This window comes from Gobio gobio, assembly GCF_949357685.1.
Source record: "Gobio gobio genome assembly, chromosome: 15".
Taxonomy (NCBI): domain Eukaryota; kingdom Metazoa; phylum Chordata; class Actinopteri; order Cypriniformes; family Gobionidae; genus Gobio; species Gobio gobio.
The window spans coordinates 34,789,100-34,816,132 of record NC_137108.1 but is presented as its reverse complement, the minus strand read 5'-3'; the positions used below and the strand labels follow the sequence as shown (position 1 = coordinate 34,816,132).

General features: G+C 43.0%; 1 protein-coding gene across 2 annotated transcripts in view; it reads left to right on the top strand.

Moving 5' to 3' along the window:
- Window positions 1-26,716, top strand: part of scap (SREBF chaperone) — a 34,067-nt gene extending 7,351 nt beyond the window's left edge. The window contains exons 3-23 of one of the 2 annotated variants that reach the window (XM_079837351.1): window positions 2,865-2,985; window positions 3,148-3,305; window positions 3,427-3,632; window positions 3,738-3,843; window positions 4,003-4,175; window positions 7,164-7,290; window positions 7,887-7,999; window positions 8,314-8,408; window positions 8,509-8,607; window positions 8,762-8,974; window positions 15,485-15,849; window positions 15,957-16,103; window positions 17,498-17,699; window positions 17,785-17,900; window positions 19,189-19,687; window positions 19,784-19,869; window positions 19,963-20,045; window positions 20,203-20,369; window positions 20,600-20,680; window positions 22,750-22,956; window positions 23,057-26,716. In XM_079837351.1, the coding sequence (XP_079693477.1) occupies window positions 2,865-2,985; window positions 3,148-3,305; window positions 3,427-3,632; window positions 3,738-3,843; window positions 4,003-4,175; window positions 7,164-7,290; window positions 7,887-7,999; window positions 8,314-8,408; window positions 8,509-8,607; window positions 8,762-8,974; window positions 15,485-15,849; window positions 15,957-16,103; window positions 17,498-17,699; window positions 17,785-17,900; window positions 19,189-19,687; window positions 19,784-19,869; window positions 19,963-20,045; window positions 20,203-20,369; window positions 20,600-20,680; window positions 22,750-22,956; window positions 23,057-23,302 (3,610 nt within the window). In that variant the 3' untranslated portion in view covers window positions 23,303-26,716. Of the gene's footprint in view, window positions 1-2,864; window positions 2,986-3,147; window positions 3,306-3,423; window positions 3,633-3,737; window positions 3,844-4,002; window positions 4,176-7,163; window positions 7,291-7,886; window positions 8,000-8,313; window positions 8,409-8,508; window positions 8,608-8,761; window positions 8,975-15,484; window positions 15,850-15,956; window positions 16,104-17,497; window positions 17,700-17,784; window positions 17,901-19,188; window positions 19,688-19,783; window positions 19,870-19,962; window positions 20,046-20,202; window positions 20,370-20,599; window positions 20,681-22,749; window positions 22,957-23,056 lie in introns of both variants that reach the window. The other variant, XM_079837350.1, reaches the window with a different exon arrangement.
- The last annotated feature ends 317 nt before the right edge of the window (window positions 26,717-27,033 follow it).

Sequence of the window (27,033 nt, the reverse complement as noted above, 5' to 3'; positions counted from 1 at the left end):
CCCCTATTATGGTTTTTCGAATATTCCCTTTCATGCAGTGTGTAATATAGCCTAGCTGTTTGTGAATGTAAACGTTCTGCAAAGTTGTAAAGTCGAAAGTGCACGATAAATTAAGTTATTGTCTCCTAAAAGAAAGAATCGAACTGTTTTAATGCAGATTGTCTGTCGTTACTACTTTAAGTAAAGATAAAGGATGGAGCAAGATTTGTTTTACAAACGTTTGTTACATCAGTCATTCACGTTTAGTGCTCGGCTAACGGATGCACCGTTATTGATATAGTCCCTACATGTGCACCACAATAAATTAGAAGTTTACACATTGGTTTGTTACAGTTGGAACATCTCATAATGTACCTCAAAATTAGTAGTGTATTACTGAGAGACGTCCTGCTCAAGTCGTCCTTGCTTTGGAGGCTTGGGTTGAATAACCAGTTCTTCCAATGTTTCATCATCCGTCTCACACTCGGATTGATATTGTCAAATTGACATCATCATTACTGTCTTTACAGTGTACAATCGCTGAGTTTAGGAAGCCTCCGGGTGAAGCTGAAGTACAGTTATGGTAACGGGCGTTTAGCTTCCCACACATGCTGTACGCAGTAGGCCATCACAACAGACTGGGCCATCTGACCAATCGGAGCAGAGTAGGCTCATGGAAAAGATGAATTTAGAGAGACTGATTCATCTGTCAAGACGTTTGAGAATCATTGAAAAATGTGGTGATGTACAGTCTATATTATGAGAAAATGAGGAGGAGACCTCCAAAACAAAATTAGGAGACTTTAGAATAGCATAATAGGGGTATTTTAAATGAGTTCATTTAATCTATCAAACAGTTCTGCAAAAAAATGATGTCAGCGTCCAGCTCAGTACATTCCGAATAATAATATTGTTGAATATTAACTGTCCCCAACCAAGCAAGCCAGAGGCAACAGTGGCAAGGAACCCAAACTCCATCAGGTGACAGAATGGAGAAAAAGACCTTGGGAGAAACCAGGCTCAGTCGGGGGGAATCATTATGATTCAGGCTGCATCACAAGTCAGAATATAGATAGGGATCGGTAGCATTCAAATATTCATCCAGTTCCTTTTGCTTGAAGATCGATTCATCACACCGGTATGGAGCCTTGTGGTCTCTGCTGAGGACCTGTGCCAATGGCTTTCATGTCGACGATGCCTTCACAAGGGATTGTCTAGTAGACACAGTCTCTGCAGGCATTCAGGGCTACGTTTTGGTCATGTCTAGGTGCAGGTCCACCATCTGTTCTGGATACGGCCCAGATCCGGTTGACTACTAGCCTAGAAATCTAGGCGCACCCTAGCGGCAGCAAATCTAATTTGCAGCCAGGGTAGTCTAGCAACTCTCCGTTGGCGTGCGAACTGGAAAAAACAAACTCTGGTCGGTGGGCGGGCTTAAAATAATGACGGCAGAGTTGTGGCAGTTCCGCGTGCTACTTGTAAACAAAGAAGCGGCCTTTCGAATTGGCTTTGGCTGTGACTCTGGAAAACTTAGATTTAAGCTTTTCTTTGAGAAAAGAACAAAGAACGGCACTGAAGTCATTGGTAAGAAATAAAGATGTGTTCGGAGTTTTGCTGACCGGATACGGCGAAAGTTTAATCTATCAACTAGCTCCACTTCACCTTCTTCATTTCTCTGGTTGGTTGTAGCGCTATCCTATTGCGTGCAGAGGGAATTTGAAAGACAACCGTTAATCCCGCCCCTCGGATTGAGCCCTGCCAATGGTGAGTTCACAGACCCAACATCTTGATGTGGGTCTGGCTTGTCAGGCTAGTTGACTATGCTAACTTCGGGATAAGGATGAGACAGACAGACTAATGTTAGCATAGATATCATTCTTCTTACGATGTAACAAGTACGTTGGGTGTTATAGGAAGTGTTCCCAGTTCCGGTTGACCTAATTTATGTAGCCTAATAATCATTTAACTGATTTGAATAATTGAAATTGATAATGTGTTATGTGAATGCCAGGTTAAAGAGATGTTCTTAGTCTAGATTTAAACTGACAGCGATAGTTATCTACTTTTTGTAACCATAGCCTTCTTAAAGCTTGGTTGCCTGAGGATGTTGCAGATGACAAGTTAATCACATTGATCTATGTTCCCTCCTGGGGCATTTTTTCTGCATTCACTTCTGCTCCACCTGTGTGTTACTGAGTGAATGCTTTAAAACTGTCAGTAAAAAATGCATAATTATTGCCCTTTTCATTCAAACATGATTTGTGGTATGGACCTTGTATGGACTCTGTGTCATAAGCATAGACTATAAAAAAAATCCCTGACGTCACCCATAGGGTTTTGAAGAGTAGTTTTGAAGCGTAAAGTCGGCCGTTGCCATCTTGGCAGCGCGTCACTCCCGGATAACTGAAAAGGGGCAAAGGGGCGGGACGGGGCTGGAGCTGAGGTAACGTGATGACTAACAGACAGCAGACAAACGGCAATCCACCTGTCACTCAAGTGGCCACGCCCTTAATTGTGCAGAACTTTAAGGTTTAATATAATTTAAACGAATGAGTTATAAAAAAATTCACCACCCTTACAGTTGTCATGAAGGGCAAAATTAGCCGTATAGACCAAAACCACAATTTGTACCAGGCTGTAAACATGTTTTTTTCTTCTGTAAAGTTGGGCATTTTTACATGGGGCTGAATTCGATTCTGCTCTCTTTTGGAGCCTGTCCCTAGCGGCCAGTCGATGAATTGCAGTTTAAGTCACTTTTGTATTGGCTTCAGGAGAAACTGGGGGAGGTTGCCGCTTGGGCATAAGAGAAAGCCAGTCTTTGAGGAAAGCAGCTTGTTGGCAATAAAGATTTATTTGTTATTCTATAATCACGCTTTCTTTCACAGTTACCCTCTGCTGAAGCTGCCTCTGCCAGGAACAGGGCCTGTCGAATTCACCACTGGAATACGAGATTACTTGGTCCCATCCCATGAGTCTCAGGGAGATCTGTCGGAGCACCCTGATTGGGTAAGATGAAATGCTTGTTTGATATAAAACAATATACACTACTGTTAAAGTTTAAGGACATTACGATGAAAATCACGTTACGTCACAAAGAATGAGATCCATACTTTTAATCAATACTTTCATTCAGCAAGGACACATTAAATTGATCAAGTCTTCTTGCAGTATCGCGGTCCTCCGGTGGCCTACATACAGCAGGTGTTGGTCAAGGCAGCGGTCTCGCCATGGGACAACAGTCTGGTTCCTGTGGACGTGTTCCGCTCTCCCCTTGGGCGCGTTTTCAGTCTGCTGGAGGAGATCAGAAACCACGTTTACACGGACAGGTCAAAGCTTTCCACCCTGACTTAATGCATATTAACAAATTTGGACAGATTTCAAAATAGTTTAATTCGCCCTCATTACTACACATTTCTGAAGCTCGTTCTTCCCTGTTCTGCTTAGAAGTTTGGAGGCGCTGTGCTTGCAGGTGACGGACCTGTTGCCAGGGTTGCGGCGCATGCAGGCGGTCCTTCCAGAACACGGCTGCCTGCTGGTATCCCCTGGCAACTATTGGCAGAATCGACGTGACCTGTTTGATGCAGATCCAGACCTCCTGAAGACAGTCCACCAACATGAACCCAAAGGCCTTCATACTTCAGCCACTCTGAGAGGCAGGAAGCTGGTTAAATACAAATGAATTCTGGCCTGAATTAAAAGTTACCCGCTGTTCATTTAGGGCCTGTGCGATCACTTCTTTTTGACTTTTCGATTTTCAGACTTACTCTTTGGTGTCCCGGGGAAGCAGACTGGTGTAAGCCTGTACAGCAAGAAGAGAGTGGTGACATACACCATCACAATTGCACTAAGCTCCTATGATGCAAGGTAAACTTTTGTAATATTTCAAATTAATTTTGTTTGCTAAGACAAGCATTGCATTTTCTAGATAATCTAATATAGATCTAGGTCATCTAGTTCTAATATTGTTTGTAGCAAATAAAGCACTGTTTCTAAACCCATTTGGTTGTGTGTGTTTCTGGACAGGTTTGTAGCTAGTCTCCGAGCCCGTCTGAAACAGCTTCATCCATCAGCAAACTGCACTCTGCGCGAGGACCACATGGTGCACGTTCATTTCAAAGAGGAGATTGGCATCGCTGAGCTCATCCCTCTAGTCACTACCTACATCATCCTCTTTGCTTATATCTACTTCTCCACCCGTAAGCGTCATCTCAACCTATCTTCTCTATCATTGTTTTTCCTGTTATCGGGAGAAAGAGTGTTATTTGCTTAATTGCTTTACCATCCTTCTGGAGCGTGCACTACCTGTCAAAAGTTTTGAGTTAGATTTTTTTAAAAATAAATTAATACTTTTATTTAGCAATAACAGTAAAGACGTTTACAATCTTTCACAAGATTTATTTGAAAAATAATGCTGTTCTTTTGATCTCTCTTCTTCAACAAATTCTGAAAAAAAAGTATCACATTTGTTTTTTGAACACCAAATCGTCATATTAGGATCATGTGACACTGAAGACTGGAGTAATGATGCTGAAAATTCAGCTTTGCATCACAGTAGTAAATTAAAATATATTAAAATAAAAAAGCAGTTATTATAAATTGTAATAATATTTCACAATGTTAATATTTTTACTGTATTTTTGATCAAATAAATGCATCCTTGGTAAACGCAAGAGACTTCGTTCAAAAACATGAATACAGTTTGTCAGCTACCAAACTGCGGTGTATATGCATTTTATTTTCTGTATTACAGACTACATGGTTGTCGAATGTAATTTGTTACAATTGTACTTGCTGAGTTAGAATAGAGAGTATCACTGTGTCTCAGTGATTTTAAGACAATTGAAGATATTCTGTTAACATGCCTGTAGAATATAACAGAAATATTCTATTTATTGGGCCTCATACTTTCAGTATTTGATGTGCATTTAGATTCAAATATTTGCACGGATCAACATTTCAGTGTAAGAGCGTTTCGGGCCACTTGACAGAACTATTACCAGTGCTTATGTTGGATAATTTTATGCACTCATCTCTTTTATTTGCCACATGTATTTTTGCGATGTATTGAACATTATTGTTATAAATTCTGCTCTGACTTGTGCTACTATTGGATGCATCAAACAAATCAGTATGATTTCTATCTTAAATTGTTTTTGCTAAAATAGCAACTAAAACAAGTCCATCTAAAATCCTTATTGCTGAGCTTTGATTTGTGTCCATTCTTGTTATTTTACTTCATAGGAATGGCACGATTGATCAGTATCCTTGTGGACTCGCCAGAAACATTATTCACAGTGTTTTCTGGCATTCTCCAGATCTCTATGGATGGTTTATTTAGTAACTACCAAAGGCCATATTTTTCAGCTAAAGAATATTAGTGAATGTATGCGTACATTGTGAATGACTTTTATGAATTTTCAGGCATTTTTAACAGTCTTGATATTAGGGATGAAACGGTATGGAAATTTAACATCACGATTATAGTGACCCAAATTATCACGGTTATCAATATTATCACGGTTTTGTTCAAGTTTTATATTTGAAAATCAACAAACAAACTAAAGCAGCTCTATGCACTTTTTTAAGCAAGATTCTGTGGGATTTTCTTCCTTATAATGGCCGTCGTCAATATAGCAACGCATAAATAATAATAATTTCTCGTAAATATAATCTCTAATATTATCTCTGTAAATATATTCTCAAGCAATATTCTCATCAGAGTTCAGCAATGATGCATTTAAATCTAGCATGTTTTGTGTAAGAGCCCAAACAGTATCCTAGAGAAATAATGCATATCCATATTTCCATATGATTTGACAGTTTATTTTATTAAATATCAAAATGACTGCATCATACCTGACACCTAGATGATCACTTTACAGCCAGTTTTATGACTTTCATTGTCTTCAAATGCTATTAAAGTTTCAAACGTGTATAACGTTACCAATGTTGTGTGTAACTTTAGAGACGGTCCCTAAATTCACCAACTTTATGCCAGTCACATCAGATGCGCTGTGGTTCTGCTGTGTTTGTTTGAAACTATTTTCGCTGCTGAAATAGAACAAAAACAGTCAACCTCTGTATGATGAGTGATACTCTTGCGTACATCACACACACATCTCTGCTTTTAGTGTAGATTTCAGCGTGTGAGCGGCGCGCACTCTGAACAAAATTCCGGATAATCTGAACGCCTCTGATTATGAGACATTGCATTCATAAACTCAATATAAACACGTGTGAGTGGTTATGTGCAACGCGATTATAACAGATGGCTTTTGAGAAGACTATAATAAGTTCAACAGCCAGAGTGGCTAGTGTGCAGCCGAAATAACGTTAACTTACACCCGCAAACGGCGGTTGTTAATGGCAAACCCTGATTATTATCCCTTAAATGTCACCCTAGTCTTGTCTGAACTTGTTTGTTCGCTTCACGTTATTATTTCCCAGACGTAGTTTTGGTATTGAGGTCAAAGTCCACTTGCCTTGCGTTCGTAGTTTTGAAGTGTTTCCCCCTATTACAGCGACTTTATTCTGGCATGTTCTGCAGACAGTTGACCATCTTCGATTAAGTTTCCCTCAGGACTTTTGTAAAAGCCAAAAACGCCTCAGATTGGGTCCTTTTAGAGGCTGAACAATCTCCAGAGTGCTGTCACTGCCTTCTGCCATTTCTTCTCATTCAGAAAACAGCGGTGCGCGCAACAGACTGACGCTGACTGGACAAGATTTACCGCGAGTTTTAAAATCGTGATAATCACATGCGGTTTTAATGATAATTAAATTTTATACGATATTACTAACCGTCACTAAATTTTACCGTGGTTTATCGTGAAACCGGTAATCGTTTCATCCCTACTTGATATTAGGAAGTAATATGACAGAGTGTTGAAATTGGCCATATTGCCAGGTCTCTTTGGTCAAAGCGTTGAGTTGGCAGCAGAAAGCTTTCAGATTTGCAAAGCTGTTTGGTTTCTGACTGAGCTTTCGCCAAATGGTGTTCCAGTCTGGCCTGGCGATTATCCTCAGAAAAGGACGTTCAGCATCAAGAATTCATGTCTGCGTACTCGCATATTCCAGCAGGATTTTACATGGATGTTCAAAAGCTCAATAAGTTAATTCTGAAGAAATGCTTTTGGTAAAAATGAATTCTGATAGCACTCGTTTGATCTTTCCCCCTTACTTTACAGGAAAGATTGACATGGTGAAGTCCAAATGGGGCTTGGCGCTGGCTGCTGTTGTGACGGTTCTCAGCTCTCTGCTCATGTCTGTGGGACTCTGCACCTTGTTTGGCCTGACGCCCACGCTGAACGGAGGGTAGGAGCTCAGCCAAAACACACCTTCATTCATTCACCACTAGAATGATTCTGTGCATCAATATCACTGGGCTGCTATTTACTTAATCCCTCAGGAATGAATATTTCTTTTGATCTTTGAGTTGATATATAACCAATTGTTGATAATGACGGCAGTGATTTAGGGGAATTTCAGTGCCAGGAAGTGTTTGAGTGGGCAGGGATAGTCCTCCGCTAGCCTATAAGGTTGCATGTATGGACATACAGTCACAGTGGTGTGAGCTCAGGTCCAAACAAATTTGGCTTAGTTCATCAGGGCAGGCTACAGTCATTACATACACACTGCCTGGGCCACATGCGTACACCATATCGATCCAAGATAAAACAGGGCTGCGGAAGTCCTTAGCTAACAGCAATTATTTTCAGAACGCTAGAGTAAATTTATGTTAAACTTTTAGCGCCTGTTCAATAATGAGCTAGTGTATTTATTCCTCATACCACACATTCAGTTGTATATACATTGGTGTATTTTTTTCACATTAAACATTATTTCTTACTTTTGTTAAGTTTTAATAGATTTTCAAAGGTTTATTTGTTTTATCTGCTGCTGTTTTTCAGGGAAATCTTCCCCTACCTTGTGGTGGTAATTGGTTTGGAGAATGTCCTTGTCCTCACCAAATCTGTTGTGTCAACGCCTGTTGACCTTGAAGTCAAGCTGCGTATTGCTCAAGGTCAGAGATGTTATATAGTTTTGAATATAAGTACAGTCCATTTAGTACTTAGCATTATCACACTGTGTAGTGATACTTATAATATATATATTTATTTTTATAAGATCTATTTTTTTCCCACAAAACTGTATGTAGATTAGGCTTAAAAACTATGGATATCAGTAGTTTTAAAATATATATATTTAAAACTCTGTCTGTAGTGAATGTAATGTATGTATGTTTTTTCCACTAAATTTGTCATAGAAAGTATGGCATGTTAAAATTAGACCAAATTAAATATGTCATCTACCCCGTCTTTTCGGTTCTGCCTCAAGGTCTAAGCAATGAGAGCTGGTCGATCATGAAGAATATGGCCACGGAACTGTGCATCATCCTCATTGGATACTTCACATTTGTACCAGCAATTCAGGTAAAGCTCTTCTAAATAACAAGTATATGACCTGTTTTTGGTGGTAGTCATACAGATGCCAGTTGCAAACACCCTTTGCCCCTTTTTCTCTTATGTGCAGGAGTTCTGTCTGTTTGCTGTGGTAGGTCTGGTGTCGGATTTCTTCCTGCAGATGTTTTTCTTCACCACTGTGCTGTCTATTGACATCCGCCGCATGGAGGTGAGAACCACTCACACATGGAACATTCTGGAAAGCTGCTTTTACAATTCCATGAGAAATGCATGAATCATTCATTGCTGAGTTTCTTGTCCTGATTGTTCAGTTGTATCGTGTCATCTCTCCAAACTGTCTTCTCATGTCTCCACACATATAGTTGGCTGATCTGAACAGGCGTCTCCCGGCCGAAGCGGGGATGCCTCCCTCTAAATCGGGCCCTTTACGTCCACGAGAGACTCCTCCGCCACCCCGCCCCTCTCCACACACAATCACTCTGCAGGCTCCTGCATTCCGGAACCTCCGCTTGCCCAAGAGGCTCAGGGTGGTTTACTTCTTAGCCCGTACTCGACTGGCACAACGAATTATCATGGTAAAAATGACTCACTTTAAAGGTGCATTGTAACATTCTGCGTAGATATCCGCATCAAACCGGATTGCAATAGTAATTAATAATACAATTATTATGATGCTGAAAATTCACCATCACAGGAATAAAATATATTTTAAAATAGACAGTTAAATTAAAAGTAAGTTTTAAATGGTTATAATAGGGACTTTAAGTAACCGCTGCGGATGGAACGGTTATGGAACCGAAACGTTTCGGTTACTAACGTAACCTCGGTTCCCTAAGATGAGGGAACGAGTATTGCGTTTTGCTAAAACGCTATGGGGAATTCCTTTCCTCGAGATATTGAAGCAAATTTTTATCCAAAAATACCTTTTATACGCAGTGCAGCTGCACAACTCTCAGCAGGAAGCAGCTGCGTGCTGATTGGCTGTGCCGTTGCAACTGCAGCAACCTATAGCGAGACCTTGGGGCGGGACGGACCAATCAGGTCCTTCCAAACTCCCGCCACAAGGGGCAACATAATTTGCATAGCCTAGGGTATATAAGACCCACTCTCGCAAGGTTAGTCAGGTTAATCGACTGAAGCGACTCCTGAGCAAGTGAGCAAGCACGGCAAGCAAAACGCAATACTCGTTCCCTCATCTTAGGGAACCGAGGTTACGTTAGTAACCGAAACGTTCCCTTACGAGAGTACTCTCGTATTGCGTTTTGCTAAAACGCTATGGGGGACCAATGCAAAACGCCGTGCTTGCTTAACGGCTCTAAAGCCGACGACACCAAACCCAGGCCAACCTAGGTGGGCCTGTAGTATGATATCAATAATTCAGAATGGGCCAGACCTGAGTCGGGCCCTCATGAGAATGAACACGATATTCGTGCAATAAGTATAGACCGGACATAATCGGGTCAGGAATAAAGAGTGGCCAGACACTTCGGGCCGTAAGGAATATGCTTATGACTTATACAATATTAAACCCAGGCCGGACTTATCGAGCCTCAAGGGGTTAATCTGTTCATACAGCAAGAAGCCCAGCTTGTAAAGCCGGAACATCTAAATTATAGAATCTGATAAAAGTGGACGGGGAGGCCCAGCCTGCCGCCGCACAGATATCATTCAGAGAAATGCCAGTAGACCAAGCCCACGAAGAGGCCATGCCTCTAGTAGAATGGGCTTTAATGCCCAAAGGGCAGCCGAGATCTTTAGACTCATAGGCCAGTGAGATAGCATCCACTATCCACCGTGACAGGGTCTGCTTTGTAACCGCGCACCCTCGGGTGCGTCCGCCAAAGCATACAAAGAGCTGTTCAGTTTGCCTGTAAACAGCGGAACGCTCTATGTATATTCTCAGCGCTCTGACAGGACAGAGCAAATTAGCATCTATTTCATCTGACTGTGATGAAAGTGCCGAAAGTGAAATAACCTGTGCTCTGAACGGAGTTGAAAGCACTTTAGGTACATATCCATGTCTTGGTTTGAGGACGACTTTGGAGTCGTTTGGCCCAAATTCCAGACACGAGGCGCTCACAGAGAGCGCGTGCAGATCACCCACTCGCTTAACTGATGCAATCGCTAGCAGAAAAGCGGTCTTTAGTGACAGGAGCTTTAAGCTCACAGAATGCAGAGGCTCAAATGCAGAGCTCTTCATGGCATCTAGGACCGTGGACAGGTCCCATATAGGGACTGAAGGGGGACGAGGTGGGTGAAGCCTTCTAGCCCCTTTAAGGAAGCGAACAATGAGATCGCTCTTTCCTAGTGACAGTCCGTTCACTTTAATGTGATACGCTGCTATAGCAGCCACATAAACTTTGAGCGTGGAGGGGGAACGACCCGCGTCCAGAAGCTCTTGTAAAAATGTAAGCACCTCTGACACTGCACAATCATGTGGGGTCAGACTTCGCGCTTTACACCAGTCTGAAAAGACTGACCATTTGCCTGAATAGAGCCGCCTAGTAGTGGGGGCTCTAGCTTCAGTAATAGTGTTCATTATGCTTTCAGAAAGGTTCTCATGTACCCGTTGATGGGCCAAACATGAAGCGCCCATAGATCGGGACGGGGATGCCAGATCTGCCGTTCCGCCTGCATGAGAAGATCTCTCCTCAGCGGGATCGGCCACGGAGCTGCATCTGACATCTGACTCAGCAGTGAGAACCAAGGTTGATTTCTCCAAAGCGGGGCTATTAAAAGCACAGCGCATTTGCTCTCCCTGATCCTCTCTATGACCTGAGGTAACATTGAGATTGGGGGAAACGCATAAAGAGGAAGGTTGGGCCATTCGTGGGCCAACGCATCCTCGCGCTTGGAGAAATATATTCGGCATTGAGCATTGTCTTTTGAGGCGAAAAGATCCACTTTTGCCTCTCCAAACTTGCCCCAAATTATCTGAATTATATTTGGGTGAAGAGACCACTCTGCCGGGGACACTTTGCCCCTGGACAGCATGTCCGGACCCAAATTCAGAATGCCTGGCACGTGAGTCGCTCTCAGCGAGCTCAGATTGTGCTCTGCCCATATTAGGGCTTCTTCCGCCATTGAGTGCAGATCGATAGATCTCAGACCGCCTTGGCGATTTATATAGGCTACCACCGACCTGCTGTCCGTTCGGATCAGGACATGGTGGTATTTTATGTACGGAAGGAAAGCTCTTAGCGATATCGTGACCGCTTTCATCTCTAGACAGTTTATATGAAGGCTCTTCTCCGAGTCTGACCAGAGACCGGAGATCGGCCTGCCCTCGTGAAGGGCTCCCCAACCTAGGTTGGATGCATCTGTCGAGATAACTTTCCACTTCGTAACAGTGCCCAAACTCACGCCCGTCTTGTACCAGACGGGATTTTTCCAAGGAGCCAGAGCTAACACACAGCTGTGGTCTACCTTGATTTGCAATCGGCCCGAAAGCCATGCGTGAGCTGGAACGCGGCGATTCAGCCAGTGCTGTAGGGGGCGCATGCGCAACAGACCCAGTCTGAGAACTGGCGCCGCCGAGGCCATGAAACCCAACATCCTCTGAAAGTGTTTGAGAGGAATGTGTGCACCGGACCTGAGGGAAACCGCTCGGTTCCGAACAGAGAGCGCGCGCTGTGACGTCAGCCGCCCGCTCATCTGCATTGAGTCCAATACTGTTCCCAGAAACGAAACTTTCTGTGTGGGAGACAATAAACTCTTTGCCACATTGATTCTGAGTCCCAAGCATTGTAAATGGTTGAGAAGCCAAGATCTGTGGTTTAATAACTGTATCTCTGACTGAGCTATTATGAGCCAGTCGTCGAGATAGTTGAGAATTCTCATTCCCCGAAGCCTCAGCGGGGTTAGCGCCGCTTCCATGCACTTTGTAAACGTGCGAGGGGCTAGAGATAGACCAAAAGGTAGCACCTTGTATTGGTATGCTTTCCCCTCGAAGGCGAATCTCAAGAATGGCCTGTGATGGGGGGCTATTTGTATGTGAAAATAGGCATCCTCTAGATCCACAGTGAAAAACCAATCTCCCGGGCGAATGTGCGCGAGGATTTGTTTCATTCTCAACATTCTGAACGGGCGCTTCATAAGGGCTTTGTTCAGATGTCTGAGATCTAGGATGGGTCTTAGACCACCGTCCTTTTTTGGTACAAGGAAGTAACGGCTGTAAAAGCCTGACTCGCTCTGTGAGGGGTGTACGGCTTCTACCGCTCCCTTTATTAACAGTTTTGATATCTCGGTTCGAAGCACGTGACTTTTGTCGCTTCTCACCGTTGTCTCTTCCACGGCGCGAAAGCGCGGTGGTCTGCGAGCAAACTGTAGCGAGTAACCTCGTTCTATTATGTTCAACACCCATTTCGAAATGCCGGGAATGGCCCGCCAGGCCTCGGCCTTCGAAGCCAGGGGCTGAATTAATCTGTGGGGCGAGTCGCTGAGTAACAGGGACTCGGTGGCCCGATAACCTTGCGCTAAGCTGGCGCTTATGAGGGAATTGTTTCCCGCCGCCTGAGTGCAGGGGGCCGGGGGACATAGAGGATTGGTGCTTGTGTACAGGCGAGCGCGCTTGAGTGCGGGCTCGTTGACTGTGAGAATAATGTTTCCAGCCACCTGAGTGCAGGGGGCTGGGGAACATGGGGGAGTGCTTGAGTGTAGGGGTACATGCTTTAATGCTGGCACACTGCCTACAGAGAAAAAGCTCTTTTTGTGACTCATATGGGTCGCCGTGAAAACGGCGTTTGTGTACAGGCGAGCACGCTTGCTTGCGGGCTCGTTGGCTGTGAATGTGGCGTTCCCAGCCGCCTTGAAGGGAGCTGGGGAACGTTTTGGAAGAGAGCGAGGCGGTGCACCGGCCGAAGCGGGCACTATCCGCCTTCTCTTCATACCTCTGGCTAGGACGGCTTCGGAGGCTCAGGTTTCGACACATTGCTGGGTCGTGGACCTCGACGCTCCGGCGGTCTGCTGCGGCTCGTAGAGCGGGAACGCTGACCGGGCTTGGAAGCCGCGTGAGGCTGGCGAGCTGAAGGCGGCGCCTTGGCGGGCTGGGCTGGTCCAGCCTTAGCTTGACGGCTAGCGGAGGAGCTGGAACGCTTGGGCAGGAAATGTCGCATTGCCTGCGAAGTTTTCTGTGCCTCAGTGAAGCGCTCTGTGAACCCAACCACGGCGGAACCAAACAATCCTGAAGGCGAAATGGGCGCGTCCAGGAAAGCGGTCTTGTCCGCGTCCTTCATCTCCGTTAAGTTAAGCCATAAATGGCGCTCCAACACCGTCAGGCTGGCCATGCATCTGCCGATCGCCTGAGCATTGGCCTTGGTGGCGCGCAGGGCCAAGTCAGTGGCGCCGCGCAGATCCTTCAGAGCCTCGTTATCAGGAACAGACTCGTCCAGGGAACGGAGGAGTTTGGCCTGGAAGACTTGAAGAACCGCCATGGAGTGTAGCGCTGACGCTGCCTGGCCGGCGGAGGCGAATGCTCGACCGGCGAGGCTGGACGTAGTGCGGCAGGCCTTGGAAGGGTGCACGGTCTTTGACTGCCATCCTCTGGCGGAGGGCGGGCAAAGGTGTGCAGCGACAGCCTCCTCGAGGGGAGGAAGGGCTTGATATCCTTTTTTCTGAGCGCCATCGACTACCGAGAGCGCTGGAGAAAAAGAGGATCTGGCGCGTGATGAAAATGGCGCCTTCCACGATTTTGTTAGCTCCTCGTGGACTTCTGGGAAGAAGGGAGCGGGTCTTTGAGCGGTAGGTTGACGGCGGTTCTCGAAATACCACTCATCCAGACGGCTTCTCGTGGGCTCCTCGGGCTGAGACCAGTCAATGCCGAGGTCGTCCACGGCCTTGGTGAGCAAGCGCATAAGCTCAGAGTCGACTGAGGTTATGACGCCGCTAGCCGTCCGCGTCGAAGTGGCGTGCTCCGAGGCGGCGTCCGACCACCCGCTCCCGGATGCAGCAAGGGAAAGGCTGTCATCCTCTTCCTCCTCCGGTCCGCCGAACGAAACAGCAGCAGCCGCCATGCGAGGGGAGCTGTGCTGCTCGTCGGCGAACAACACGGGCGATGGCGAGGCACGCGGGGACATGCCCGGCGTGTGCTCGTCAGAGCGCTCCGGTGGCCTCTGGTCGCGACGTTTTTTCTTCCGTGGCTCTAGAGGCTGGGAGCACGGGACGGGATCCGAGTCGAAGCTGGCGAGCCGAGCCCGAAGGGTCTGCAGCGCCAGCTCGTCGCACTCAGGGCAGCCGCCCTGGTTGAGTGCAGCCTGCGTGTGGTCTCGTCCGAGACATGACACGCAGATGATGTGCCGATCCTCGTCCGCGATGAAACCTCTGCACGAGGCGCAGGAACGAGACATTTGTATCAACGTCTCGGCTCTTTTTGAATGTTTTAGAAAAACAGAAGGTATAAAGGATATGGTGCCGGATGGCGCAGCTGGAAGGCAGGCTGAAGGCGGAGAATCCGACGTCCTCAGGCTGCGTGTTCCGCTGGGTGCGTGTCGACGGCAGGCTTCGATCCGGAGCTCAACGATTGCAAGTCGCTGAAGAAGAATTAATCTGACTAACCTTGCGAGAGTGGGTCTTATATACCCTAGGCTATGCAAATTATGTTGCCCCTTGTGGCGGGAGTTTGGAAGGACCTGATTGGTCCGTCCCGCCCCAAGGTCTCGCTATAGGTTGCTGCAGTTGCAACGGCACAGCCAATCAGCACGCAGCTGCTTCCTGCTGAGAGTTGTGCAGCTGCACTGCGTATAAAAGGTATTTTTGGATAAAAATTTGCTTCAATATCTCGAGGAAAGGAATTCCCCATAGCGTTTTAGCAAAACGCAATACGAGAGTACTCTCGTAAGGGAACTCGGCGTACAGGCAACTTGCCTCACAGACTTGAGAATTTTATATATATATATATATATATATATATAAGTTTGGAAACTACTATTTTGATTGTTTTTGAAAGAAGTCTCTTCTGCTCACCAAGGTTGCATTTATGTTATTAAAAATACAAAATAAACTGTAATATTGTCAAATATTAAACTAAATTTAATAAAGAAAGTTATCTTAGCATTTTTATCTAAATGTGTTGTTTATTTATTTAATAGGTTGGCACTGTGATCTGGATTGGGATCTTGGTCTACACGGACCCTGCTGGTCTGAGGACTTTCCTTGCCGCCCAGGTGTCAGAGCAGAGCACTCTTGGGGAGGCGGGGCTTCCTCCTCACCTTGGCGTGGCTCCAGTATTTCCTGGTGGAGACCCAACCAGCACACTGAGCGTGCTTCCTGCCCCTGAACCCACCCCTCTACCTGAAAACCAATCCCAGGGTCACCGAGCAGCCCGCCCAGGAGTTGCCTCTGTCTCCAGTCCCCAGATCACTTGGGGTCCTGAGGATGAGGAGCTATGGAGGCGGCTTTCTTTCCGCCACTGGCCCTCACTCTTTAGCTATTACAATATCACTCTTGCAAAGAGGTGCGCTACTTTCTCACCTCATGATAGCTGATACAGTTCAGGCCCTCTTTTATCATCTCAGTCTTATCGTTGTGTAACATGCTTATTTTCCTCTCTGATTCCCTCAGGTACATCAGCATTCTTCCAGTCATCCCTGTCACGCTCCATCTCAGCACACAAGAAGCTATAGACACACGTCACCCCCAGGACACACACCACGCTCCTCCTCCCAGCATCAAGACCTCCGATCTGCAGACAGACTTCACACTCTACAAGTCAGTGTCTCACTTCAGCTTTTGGCCATATACCATAATACCTGCTTTTATTAGTGTTACACGTTCACAAGTTTAGGAATTAACCAGAGCTTGGGCAACAATGCCCAGGATATTGAACATGTGAAGCCAAAAACATACATTCCTGTTGTTGTTATGTAATTTATTTCATTATGTTTTTCAATACACTACCTTTCAAAAGTTTGGGGTCTGTAACTGAACTATAGTTATGAATTTAGTATAAGTTTAAGGTATCTGACACAAATGTTTAGCATGTTTTGTTTTGTTTTTATAATATTTTATATAAATATTGCCCTTTATAAAGGTAAAAAAAAAAAAAAAAAAACACTCCCCCGCGAATTTCAGTAGACATATTACCCCGTGACACTGCTAAATCAGACCAATTACATTTTCTTGAGAAAATTTGTGGTGCAGAAACAAATTTCAGCAGCCCTGTCGTGTTACAACAGACAAAGACTTCATTATCTTTTATAAAACTCCTACACTCTTTGGGTGTTCACCAGAGGGCTGTAAGGATCAGAAAGGAATCTTTGTTTTCTTTTCCCACCTTATATATATATATATATATATATATATAGACCAGACAGAAGTCATTCATTGTTAATCTGTAAATTGCTCAATGACGTTTCTCAGAAAGCATGTATTACCGCTTTCCTTTGTGGTCTTTCTGTGAACAGACCTCACAGGTTTGCTTTCTGTGAACAAACGTCATGGCCAAAATATTCTTCTAAACAAACAAACACTTGCATTCTTTATTTATTCTTGAAAAAAAAACTGTTACTGATTGACTATGTGCCTTCTTTCATATCTCAGACTAGCACACGCTGGAGGTCCAAATATGTTACTGCAGAGACAAACAATAGTCTTTCTCATTCACAAACAAACACGCACTCTGATTGTGGTGTTCAAGGTCATGTTCAAAGGCCTCGCTCTTATCTATGAGGCCGTTATGGTTGTTAGATATCCATCAGATGGATGTGGGTCAGTTTGCTTTAAAATGTGGCTCCTCCCACTAATGCTTCCCTTAGCCCCCTGCCTGGGTTTTCCTGTTTTCGGTGTTGCATTTACCCTGTGAGGACTGATCAGGAATGTGTACGTATATGCTCAGATGTAGTCCAACTTTCTGCATGTAATGCTTACCTTTCGTGGAGGTGGGTTAACTGGAATTTCAAGAGAGACTTGTTTTGTAGTGACCTATTATGTGAAGTGTGTAATTTCTGGGGGAGTATGGCACCAAACAGATATGGTTAAAATGTAATGACAGGTTTCTTAAACACTCCCCCATCTTGCATTTTTTAGACCAATAGATAGTTTTGTACTATCATTTTTATTATTCTGTGTTAACATAATTTATTATAATGTGTGTGTATGTACAGGGTGGCAGCTCTTGGACTTTTCGCCGGTGTGGTGTTAGTGCTCTTACTCTTCTGTCTGTATCGTGTCCTCTGCCCTCGGAACTACGGGCAGAACGGGGTGCCCCATGGTCGCCGTCGTCGTGGAGACCTGCCCTGCGACGAGTACGGCTACTCGCCACCAATCAGCGAAATTTCCCCTCTGCTGCTGAGAGGCCACAACATGGTGAGAGTCAAGTCAACATGCACTGACATTTTTTCTATACATGAACTCTGAGATATATAAAAGTACCTTTGGTACCTTTCCTCAGGACATTGAGTGTCTGGCCAGTGATGGCATGCTGCTGGCCAGCTGTTGTCTGGCGGGACAGATCCGTGTGTGGGATGCACAGACAGGAGACTGTCTTACTGTTATACCCAACAATGGGTAAGGAAATGCATAAACTCAATTAACTCAGAAATTCTTAAAAATTTCCCTTTTTGTGTGTGTATATACAGTATATGTATATACACTCAAACCAAAATGTATTCAGACACCTTCAACATTTTCTCACATCACAGTTTATTCGATATAGTTTAGAAAATGGTAATAAAATTTCACAAGAACTCAGTTAAACTGTCAGAACTATTTTATCTTGATAATGTCAGACTTTGATAGAAAGGTATGTAATGGGTTACAATCAATCAGCTATCAGCTGTTCAATTTAAGTACACAATTAGATAATACCAATTTAGGTCAACCAAGTACCAAGCAATGCTTAATTTTGTTCGGTCTGTGGTGTAAAAGGTCGCATTAGCAATTAAAAAAAAAAAAATACTTAAGCAAAACATGATCAGGTCAAAGTGTCTGAATAATTGTGGTCACAAATCTTTATCAATTTTACTGGTGGTCCACTGTATGACATTTTTTTGGGGTATAATTTGACAGTTTATTTTGCTATACTCACTTACATAAATGAATAAATGTCCTGCACCCACTAGTAAAACATTATATCTGGTGTCTGATTAATTTTTGGTTCGACTGTGTGTGTATATATATATATATATATATATATATATATATATATACTGCCATTCAAATAATTTTGATCGGTAAGATTTTTTATGTTTTTAGAAGTCGTCTCTTATGCTCACCATGGCTGCATTTATTTTATTAGAATCGGTGTGTGTGTACATACACACACACACACACACACACACACACACACACACACACACACACACACACACACACACACACACACACACACACACACACACACACACACACACACACCGACCAGGCATAACATTATGACCTAATTTTGTGTTGGTGCCCCTTTTGGTGCCTCAGCACTAATATATATAATATATATATATATTAGTGCTGTTGACTCTATGAATCGTATCAATCATAAAAGTTTGTTTATATGTGTGTGTGCGTGACTTCAAAAGATTGGGGTCTGTATCTGTTTTTAATGTTTTGAAAGAAGCTCACCAAGGCTGCATTTATTGGATCAAAAAAAACAAATAGTGAAATATAAAACATTTTAAATAACTGTTTTAATACATTTTAATACAAGTTTACAAATGTCGTTAATTCCTGTGATGGTAAAGCTGAATTTTCAGCATCATTACTCCAGTCTTCTGTGTCACATGATCCTTCAGAAATCCTTTGAATATTATTAATAATATTATATGTAAAATAAAAAATGTATGTGTGTATCTACTTAAAGTCTGCGCAGGAGCAGCAGCAGTAGTTGTTGGGAGCATCGTGATGGCTGGGATCACATAAGTGCTTGTGAGGCCGAGGGCCTCCTGGGAGCAGACTTTCGGGAACCAGGAGGAGCTATGGGAGGGCCAGATGTAGATATTTTCCCAATAAGAAGGAGGACCATCCCTGCACGCCCTGCACTGTTTGGGGACCATCCAGACCTCACCCCTCTCATTGACACTAACTTTGGGCCTCTGCCCCCGTCTCATGCTTTTAGCAGCTCTGGCTTTGACTTTGGGGGACTGGTGGAGAAAGCATACCAGGATCATGAGCCCTCGCCAACACTGGCCTTCCCCCCTTCTCCTCCAGCTTCACAGCAAAGGCGGCGTAGCCTCGGGGACCAGCCTGTCGTACCACCAGAGCTCCCCCCGCAGAGCAGTGGCGACTGGGACAGCTCCGTATGGGCCATGGAGCTAAGGGGCAACCTCATTGCCACAGGTCGCAGCAGCGGCAAACTGGAGGTGAGAGAAAGAGAAAGCTTTTATAAGTAGAACATCCTGAACCATCTATGTCATTAACCTGTCCTCCTTATTTCCTCCTTCTCTTTTTGCTATCAGCTGTGGGATGCGGTAGAAGGATCATTACGATGCAGTAATGAAGATGGATTATCTGGAATCACTGCCTTGGCTTTTCTTAACAACAGGTGCGTTCATAACCTTATACACAAGCCACACCAGTTTCAGACACAACCACTCAACTTGTGTTTTCCTGCTAACGGCGATGTTTTCATTTGCAGAATTGTGGCAGCCCGTTTAAATGGCTCGCTGGATTTCTTCACTGTGGAGATCAACAAGCCTCTCGGGTTGCTTCAATATCGCGGTGAGTCGTCAAAATATTTGACAAATATTAGAAATTGCTTTTAACAATCTTGAAACCCTAATAACAGGAAGATAAACACTGACAGTTACTCACAGGGAAAAGTGGAGGTCCAAAATGAAGAGGCATTTTAAGCATTTTACCTGATTTTGTGTGCCAGGACCCCCAGGCCGAGGCAGTCTGCCCCCCTCCCCCTGTTACAGCAGTGAGGATGTGATCAGCTGTCAGCTGACACGCTCAGTGCAGTGTGCCCACCAGAAACCCATCACTGTGCTCAAAGCTGCCGCTGGCAGGGTCGTCACCGGCAGCCAGGACCATACAGTCAGAGTAAGAGACACATGACACACACATAATCTTCAGAATTCATCAGAACGGTTTTAAAAATGGTAAAACGTGTTAAACAGAGCAGAGAATACAATGCTCTGGGTACTGAAAACATTATTAGATACAGACTATTTACTAAACATGTAAGGATGATCTGTGGGCACAGATTCTGTGCAGGCCTACAGTTAACTCATGCGTTAGTCTGGTGTTTATTTAATATTTTTCTTTTATAGGTGTATCGTTTGGAGGATTCTTGTTGCCTCTTCACTTTGCAAGGCCACTCGGGTGGTATTACTGCCATCTACATAGACCAGGTCAGAATCACATCACTAGATCACACACATACACCTTGCGCAATACTGCCATTCATTTCTCTAAATTCCAATACTGTGAATTAACTGAACACATGATAGATGGATGGATGGATGGATGGATGGATCCACAGATTAGAAACCAATTTGTGGTGGTGGGCGGGGGCGGGCGGGCGGGGATTTGGGTGGGGTATTTGGGGTTGGTGATGGCACAAATATCGTGCCAATCTTTCGATCTTGATTCAGTATCAATTCATATGTATATAGCCTACTGTACATATAAGGAAAAATACGTTTGCCTTTTTAGCTCTATTTCAAACTATTTAAAATGATATTTGCTCACATTCATTAATATTCACTTGTGTGTGCTTATATAAGTATCATTAAAAATATTAGGATGTAAGTTATTAATGTTTTAAAATTTCACATTTAAAGAAATCTAGTGTTTGATCATGTCTAAATGTATTCAAATGCAAAACCTAAAAATAAGTAAGCAGTTATGATCTGCAATACTTTTTTGAGCAACTAGACTAGATACATGTATATTTATTAAAGAGCCATATAGGCACCTGTAGTGGGTAAACCATGGCATTACAAATGAAATTAATTATTTTTCCAGCCACATAATGACTCTAATTTGCATTGGATTTCTCCATTTTAACCTTAATTACTACACTAATTGTAATATAAATAAGAAAAAATATTAGAAGTATTTATTTTTATTTAATTAATTAAATGGTCATTAATGGACCATAATTATTGCACAAATAATAGGCCTATTTAGTACCGAAAGATCTCCTCAAAATATTCAATAAATATTATTAAATTTAGCCCCAAACGTTATTTATTGTTTGAATTTCGTATTAAAACTTCAGATAGGCCTCCATTGGCATTCAGTACATTTACACTCCCAAGACCCATAAAAGGCACTTAAAACGTCGTTACAAAGTTCATCTCACCACAGTGACTCTACAATCATTTTACGATGCGACTAGTTTTTGTGCGCAAAAAAAAATCAAAATAACACCTTTATCCAACTTGTTATTGTCTTCCGTGTGTGCCTCCACGACGCATGCGCGAGAATATGACGCAGATCCGGCGTTCGAACACATGTCCCTGAAGCGATTTGTTTACAAGCAGAGGAAGATGCGCGTGTCTAAGCTGTTGAATTCTACATTGATCGTGCTTTAGGTCTCGGCGTAGTTCTCAAAATGGGGCTTAAGTGTGCATTTCATGGATTCCCGAACGCCGGATCTGCGTCATATTCTCGCGCATGCGTCGTGGAGGCACACACGGAAGACAAGAACAAGTTGGATAAAGGTGTTATTTTGATTTTTTTTTGCGCACAAAAACTATTGTCGTCGCATCGTAAAATTATTGTAGAGCCACTGTGGTGAGATGGACTTTGTAACAACGTTTTAAGTGCCTTTTATGGGTCTTGGGAGTGTAAATGTACTGAATGCCAATGGAGGCCTATCTGAAGCCTTTCTCAGCCATCAGCTTTCAACAAAAATATCTTCATTTGTGTTCCGAAGATGAACGGAGGTCTTAAGGGTGTCGAACGACATGAGGGTGAGTAATTAATGACAGAATTTAAATTTTTGGGTGAACTAACCCTTTAATAACAAAAGCAGGTTTGGCAATTTGAGAGCGAGATACGCGCGTGAGTGACAGAGAGACGGAGGGAGAGCCGGGGAAAAAAGTGCAGCTGAACGAATACGCTGCGTGTTTTAAACGGTAAAAAAAATAGAATAACGACATGCAATATGTGGCGGCCAGTGTTGATTCTGTGGCGCACCGCCACGAATTAGTCTATGTGTGGGAAACACTACATACATACATACATACATACAGAGTAATTAAAGTGTTATTTCACCCAAAAATGAAAACACTGTCATCACTCACCCTTATGTCATTAAATTTTAAATTATTTTATTTTTAAGGCAGTCTATTGTATGTAAAAACTAAAGTATTGTGTTTGTACTTTGTCCATAATTGCATACATTCTTGCAAATAAAATGAATTAAAATAAAAAAAGAATTGCACAAATAGTAAAATGCGCTGTGTTGTAGACCATGGTTCTAGCCAGCGGGGGCCAAGACGGGGCCATCTGCGTGTGGGACGTCCTAACAGGCAGCCGGGTGAGCCACGTGTACGGCCACCGGGGTGATGTCACTTCATTGGTTTGCACAACTTCCTGTATCATTAGCAGTGGGTTGGATGACCTCATTTGCATTTGGGACCGTAGCACAGGCATAAAGCTGTACTCCATTCAACAGGTGTGTGATTTTGAGAGTTCAACAACAGCATATTATGATTATTAGAAAGATAAAAATAGCAATATCTCTGATGTATTTCTCTCTTTTCTCTCTGTTTCAGGAGGTGGGGTGTGGGGCCAGTCTGGGGGTGATCTCTGAAAGCCTGCTGGTGACAGGAGGACAAGGTTGCGTGTCATTTTGGGATCTGAACTACGGAGACCTGCTGCAGACGGTGTACTTAGGGCAGAGTAGCGAAGGTCAGACCGTCAGGCAGCTCCTGGTTCTGGACAATGCCGCCATAGTCTGTGACTTTGGTAGTGAGCTCAGCCTAGTCTACGTGCCCTCTGTTCTGGAGAAGCTGGACTGAACACAAACACACACACACGCAAACACCAGCCCACAGATTTAAAAAAATGTCAGAGTGGCCGGCACAAAAGCACTCACCCTTTAACCTGCATCACCGCAGGTTCATTGCAGACATGAATGGCGTTTCTTGTGTCTTCTCATGTACCTCCCTACACTTAGTAGGGAGGGAGCGGCCACTTCTTACCACATCTGAAAAGGATTAAATGCAAAATCTGATCCTTTGGTGTTCCACAGGCCTCGGGCGCTCCATCAGAGCATTTTGTACTTTTGGTAGAACATCATACAGAATATTCTGTATTTGAATCCGGACAGAATTACATGAGGGTAGTACAAAAGCTGCTGACAGTGAAAGGTGGCTCACTTGGCCTGCCTTAAGATGTTTGTGTGTGTGTGACTGTGTATGTGTGACTGTGTGTGTGTGACTGTGTGTGTGTGTGTGTGGTAACAAGCTCATGGTGAATATGCTAGGCTACCCAGCCCAATAACTCTCAGCTGTGTGCCAGCTAGAGGTGAGAGAGTTCACAATAATATGTTTTCTGGGGGAGAGGAGGAACGAAAGGTGGTCGCTGGGGTAGAAAAAGGCATAGATCTTTCCTGCTGAAAGGACTGTTTCTTTGTGTGCAACTATGTTTGAGTGTTTGAACCTTATGAAAGCTGTTAAGAAATGTTCAGGTTGTATTTCACCCCATAATCAAGAGAATTCTCTGAGATTTGATTAAAGTGCAAAACGTAAACATCTTAGTAACCGCATAGAAATTGCATAACCCTGCTTGAAGACAAGAATAGCTGTTTTGGCTTTATTTTGGGACGTTCTGATTTTTTTCCCCGGAAATTTAATGACGGTTTAAAAACCCTGCCTTGGGTGACAATATTTAAGGCAGGTTTTTTTAATTGTCATTTATTTTCAGTACAGCTGTACATATACTTGCATTACAATAGTATTTGTTGTACTGAGTTTAATTTATGCTAACTAAGCCCCCCCCCCCTCCCCTCTCTCCTCCAATTAAATTAAAGAAAATTTAGAAAGGGGAGTGTGCTAATTTGTCACAATGTCGCAATGCAAATTATGTTTATAATAATTTGTAAATGTTTTTTATACGTTTTTTTTTTTTTTGCAACACAATTTATTTTCTTTTGATTTTGGGGTGAAACATTGAACCGGATGCTATGTTTCTGTGAGTGGTTGTGTTTTCAAAATGAATGCTGTATACGTCTGAAATTAATCTCTGGGGTTGGGGGGATTTAAACTATCTTTTTAATATTGAAATCAATTATTTATTAGTGAAATTTCTAACAATTTGAATGAAACTTGGCTTATAGATAAGTTAAAGTGGAGATGTGGTCATAAATTTTAATATACAAGAAAAGCTTTGACTAACTTGTACCACAATAATATGGTTCTATTGATTTCCGACAGATGTTTTGGTTTTGGTGTAATCCACGTTCCCTTCCTAGGGCAGCAAGATGGGTATCCAGAGAAAAGAAAAGGGAGACATTCTCATTCCAGCCCTGCCTTATTTAAACATGTGAGAGAAATGCTCCTTGGCACACGCTGTGATGTCATATCTGTTTCCTGAATATTTAAACGGTTCATTTCTACCTGTATTCCAATTTTTAGCCAAGCCGTCAGTACGATACACCCAAAGTCATTTTATTATAAATGCAGCAGGTGATGTTGAACACATTTAATGTTAGATTCCCTTCTGTGCTGAAAAGTGATGGATAGGGCTGCTTTTTAATACTAGATGTGTATATTTTTTTATTTTTCCTGTATTGAAAAGTGTTTTTGTTGTAGAGCCGTGAGCAGTTTACAGGTTTCACTGAGATTTTGTTGACCATTAGTTGTTACTGTACGTTTTAGCCCCGTTTATAACTGGGCATGGAGTGTATATGATGACACATTAGTGTATCCAGTCCAGCCCTGCAGAACCCACACAAATATGTGCATTGGTTTGGCCTATTTTTAATACAGCCATATCAATCAACTGATTCTTGTAATATGTTTTGGATGTGCTAGTACTGGGACAGGACAAATGCGCACATGAATTGTTAAAATGCACTGAGAGACATCTTTAGTTTTATTAGATGTAGCAGAGATTTAAACATGGTTCATTTTATTTGCAACATTTTCTACGTGTAATTGAAGTTTTTCTGCATGTGCATTCCTCTGCATTTTGGCTTATGATTTGGTAAGAAAATATACCAAAGGTGTCCCCATTTTCCATGCAACCTAAGTCTTGGGTGATTTTTGCTGCACTTTAAAACTTCAATTTAATCATGATGCTTTAAAGATTAAGGGGGTTCCTATTATTGCAGACTTGTGATTTTTGCAAAAACAACTATAGTCCCTACAACCAATGATAGCAGATTTTTGGTTGCTCAGGGCAACCAGGAAAACAAATCTGATTATGTGGGGAATTTCCAAGTCAATAGAAATGCAGGACTCAAGTCAATTATTAGCCATGTTTTACACATGTAAATATTAGTTAATCATTTTGATGAGAGAACTCTTCTTCACCATTGTAGAAAACCATGAAAACCATTGTTTCTGAAACCATGTAGTAGCATTGGGCAAAGAGATTGTGTGTTGTTTTTTTTATGCGAGTGCATTTTTCAATGGGTTTGTGTTTGTGGCATTGATATGGCTGGACTTTCATAAGACCCACTGGTCTTACAGACTGTGCAGCTGCTGTGTGTAGAGCAAGGATGCTCGAATCTTGTTAAAACACTAGAGAAATAGCAAAAAGCAATCATTTTTACCATGAGTTGATGTGTGGCCAGTTATCACTAAAGAACAAACATATGGCTAGCAGCTCTTATCTATTTATAAGAGTGGTTAGGACTTAACTTTTTTACCATCTTGTTTTTAGGGTGTCAGATAATGAGATTAACCACATGAGAACAGTGTGCTGAGTGAAGACAATAATCATTTCTATGACCATACTGAACAGCATTTTCTTAATGGCAGGGTTGCTGCCACATACAAAAGCAGCCGTTTTAGTATATTGAGGAGTGAATTCGCACCAAGCTCCATTGTGTTCGTTTAACTGCTCTTTCTCCCTTTTTAGAGCACATTCCTAGACGTGATTCAATATGTGCGGTATTCGAGTGAAATACTGCTCTCGACTTGCTGTATCTTACTGCTGCTGAAGTAGAAATGGGGTGGAGGATGTTTAAAATGATGTGAAATACCTGAATGTTGCACTGTTTCTTAAGATGGGGAGGGGGCAGAGAGAGACTGTGTGTAAATATTGTTCTTTTTTTGGGGGGCTGCTCTGCCCTCTTCTGTCTTTCCCAAATACACTACACAGTGTAACCAGACAGTAGAGGATGTAACTAATGCTCTGTTCTATTTTTAACACGGGAAAAAAAAACTTTGTACTAATTTGCAAATAAAAAGGCTTTGTTTCCTTTCTCTTTGTTCTCATTTTTTGGTATTAAAGTAATATTCTGGGCGACATACAACAAACTCTTATCAACAGCATTTGTAGCTTGCTGTGATTGTCAAAATTATAATGAACTGACATTGCTAAGATGTTGTGTGTAAACCAATGTAGGTGTAAGATGAGATACTAGTTTAGTGGTACAGGTTTTTACAATTTTAAACTAAGCAAAAATGCTACCGAACCTGACACCATGTGAAAAATATGTAAATGTCATGCTTGCAAAAAGCCCTCCAAAAAGGATTTTTTGGTCAAACTAAAATAATTATTAACATTTTAAATGGTAAAC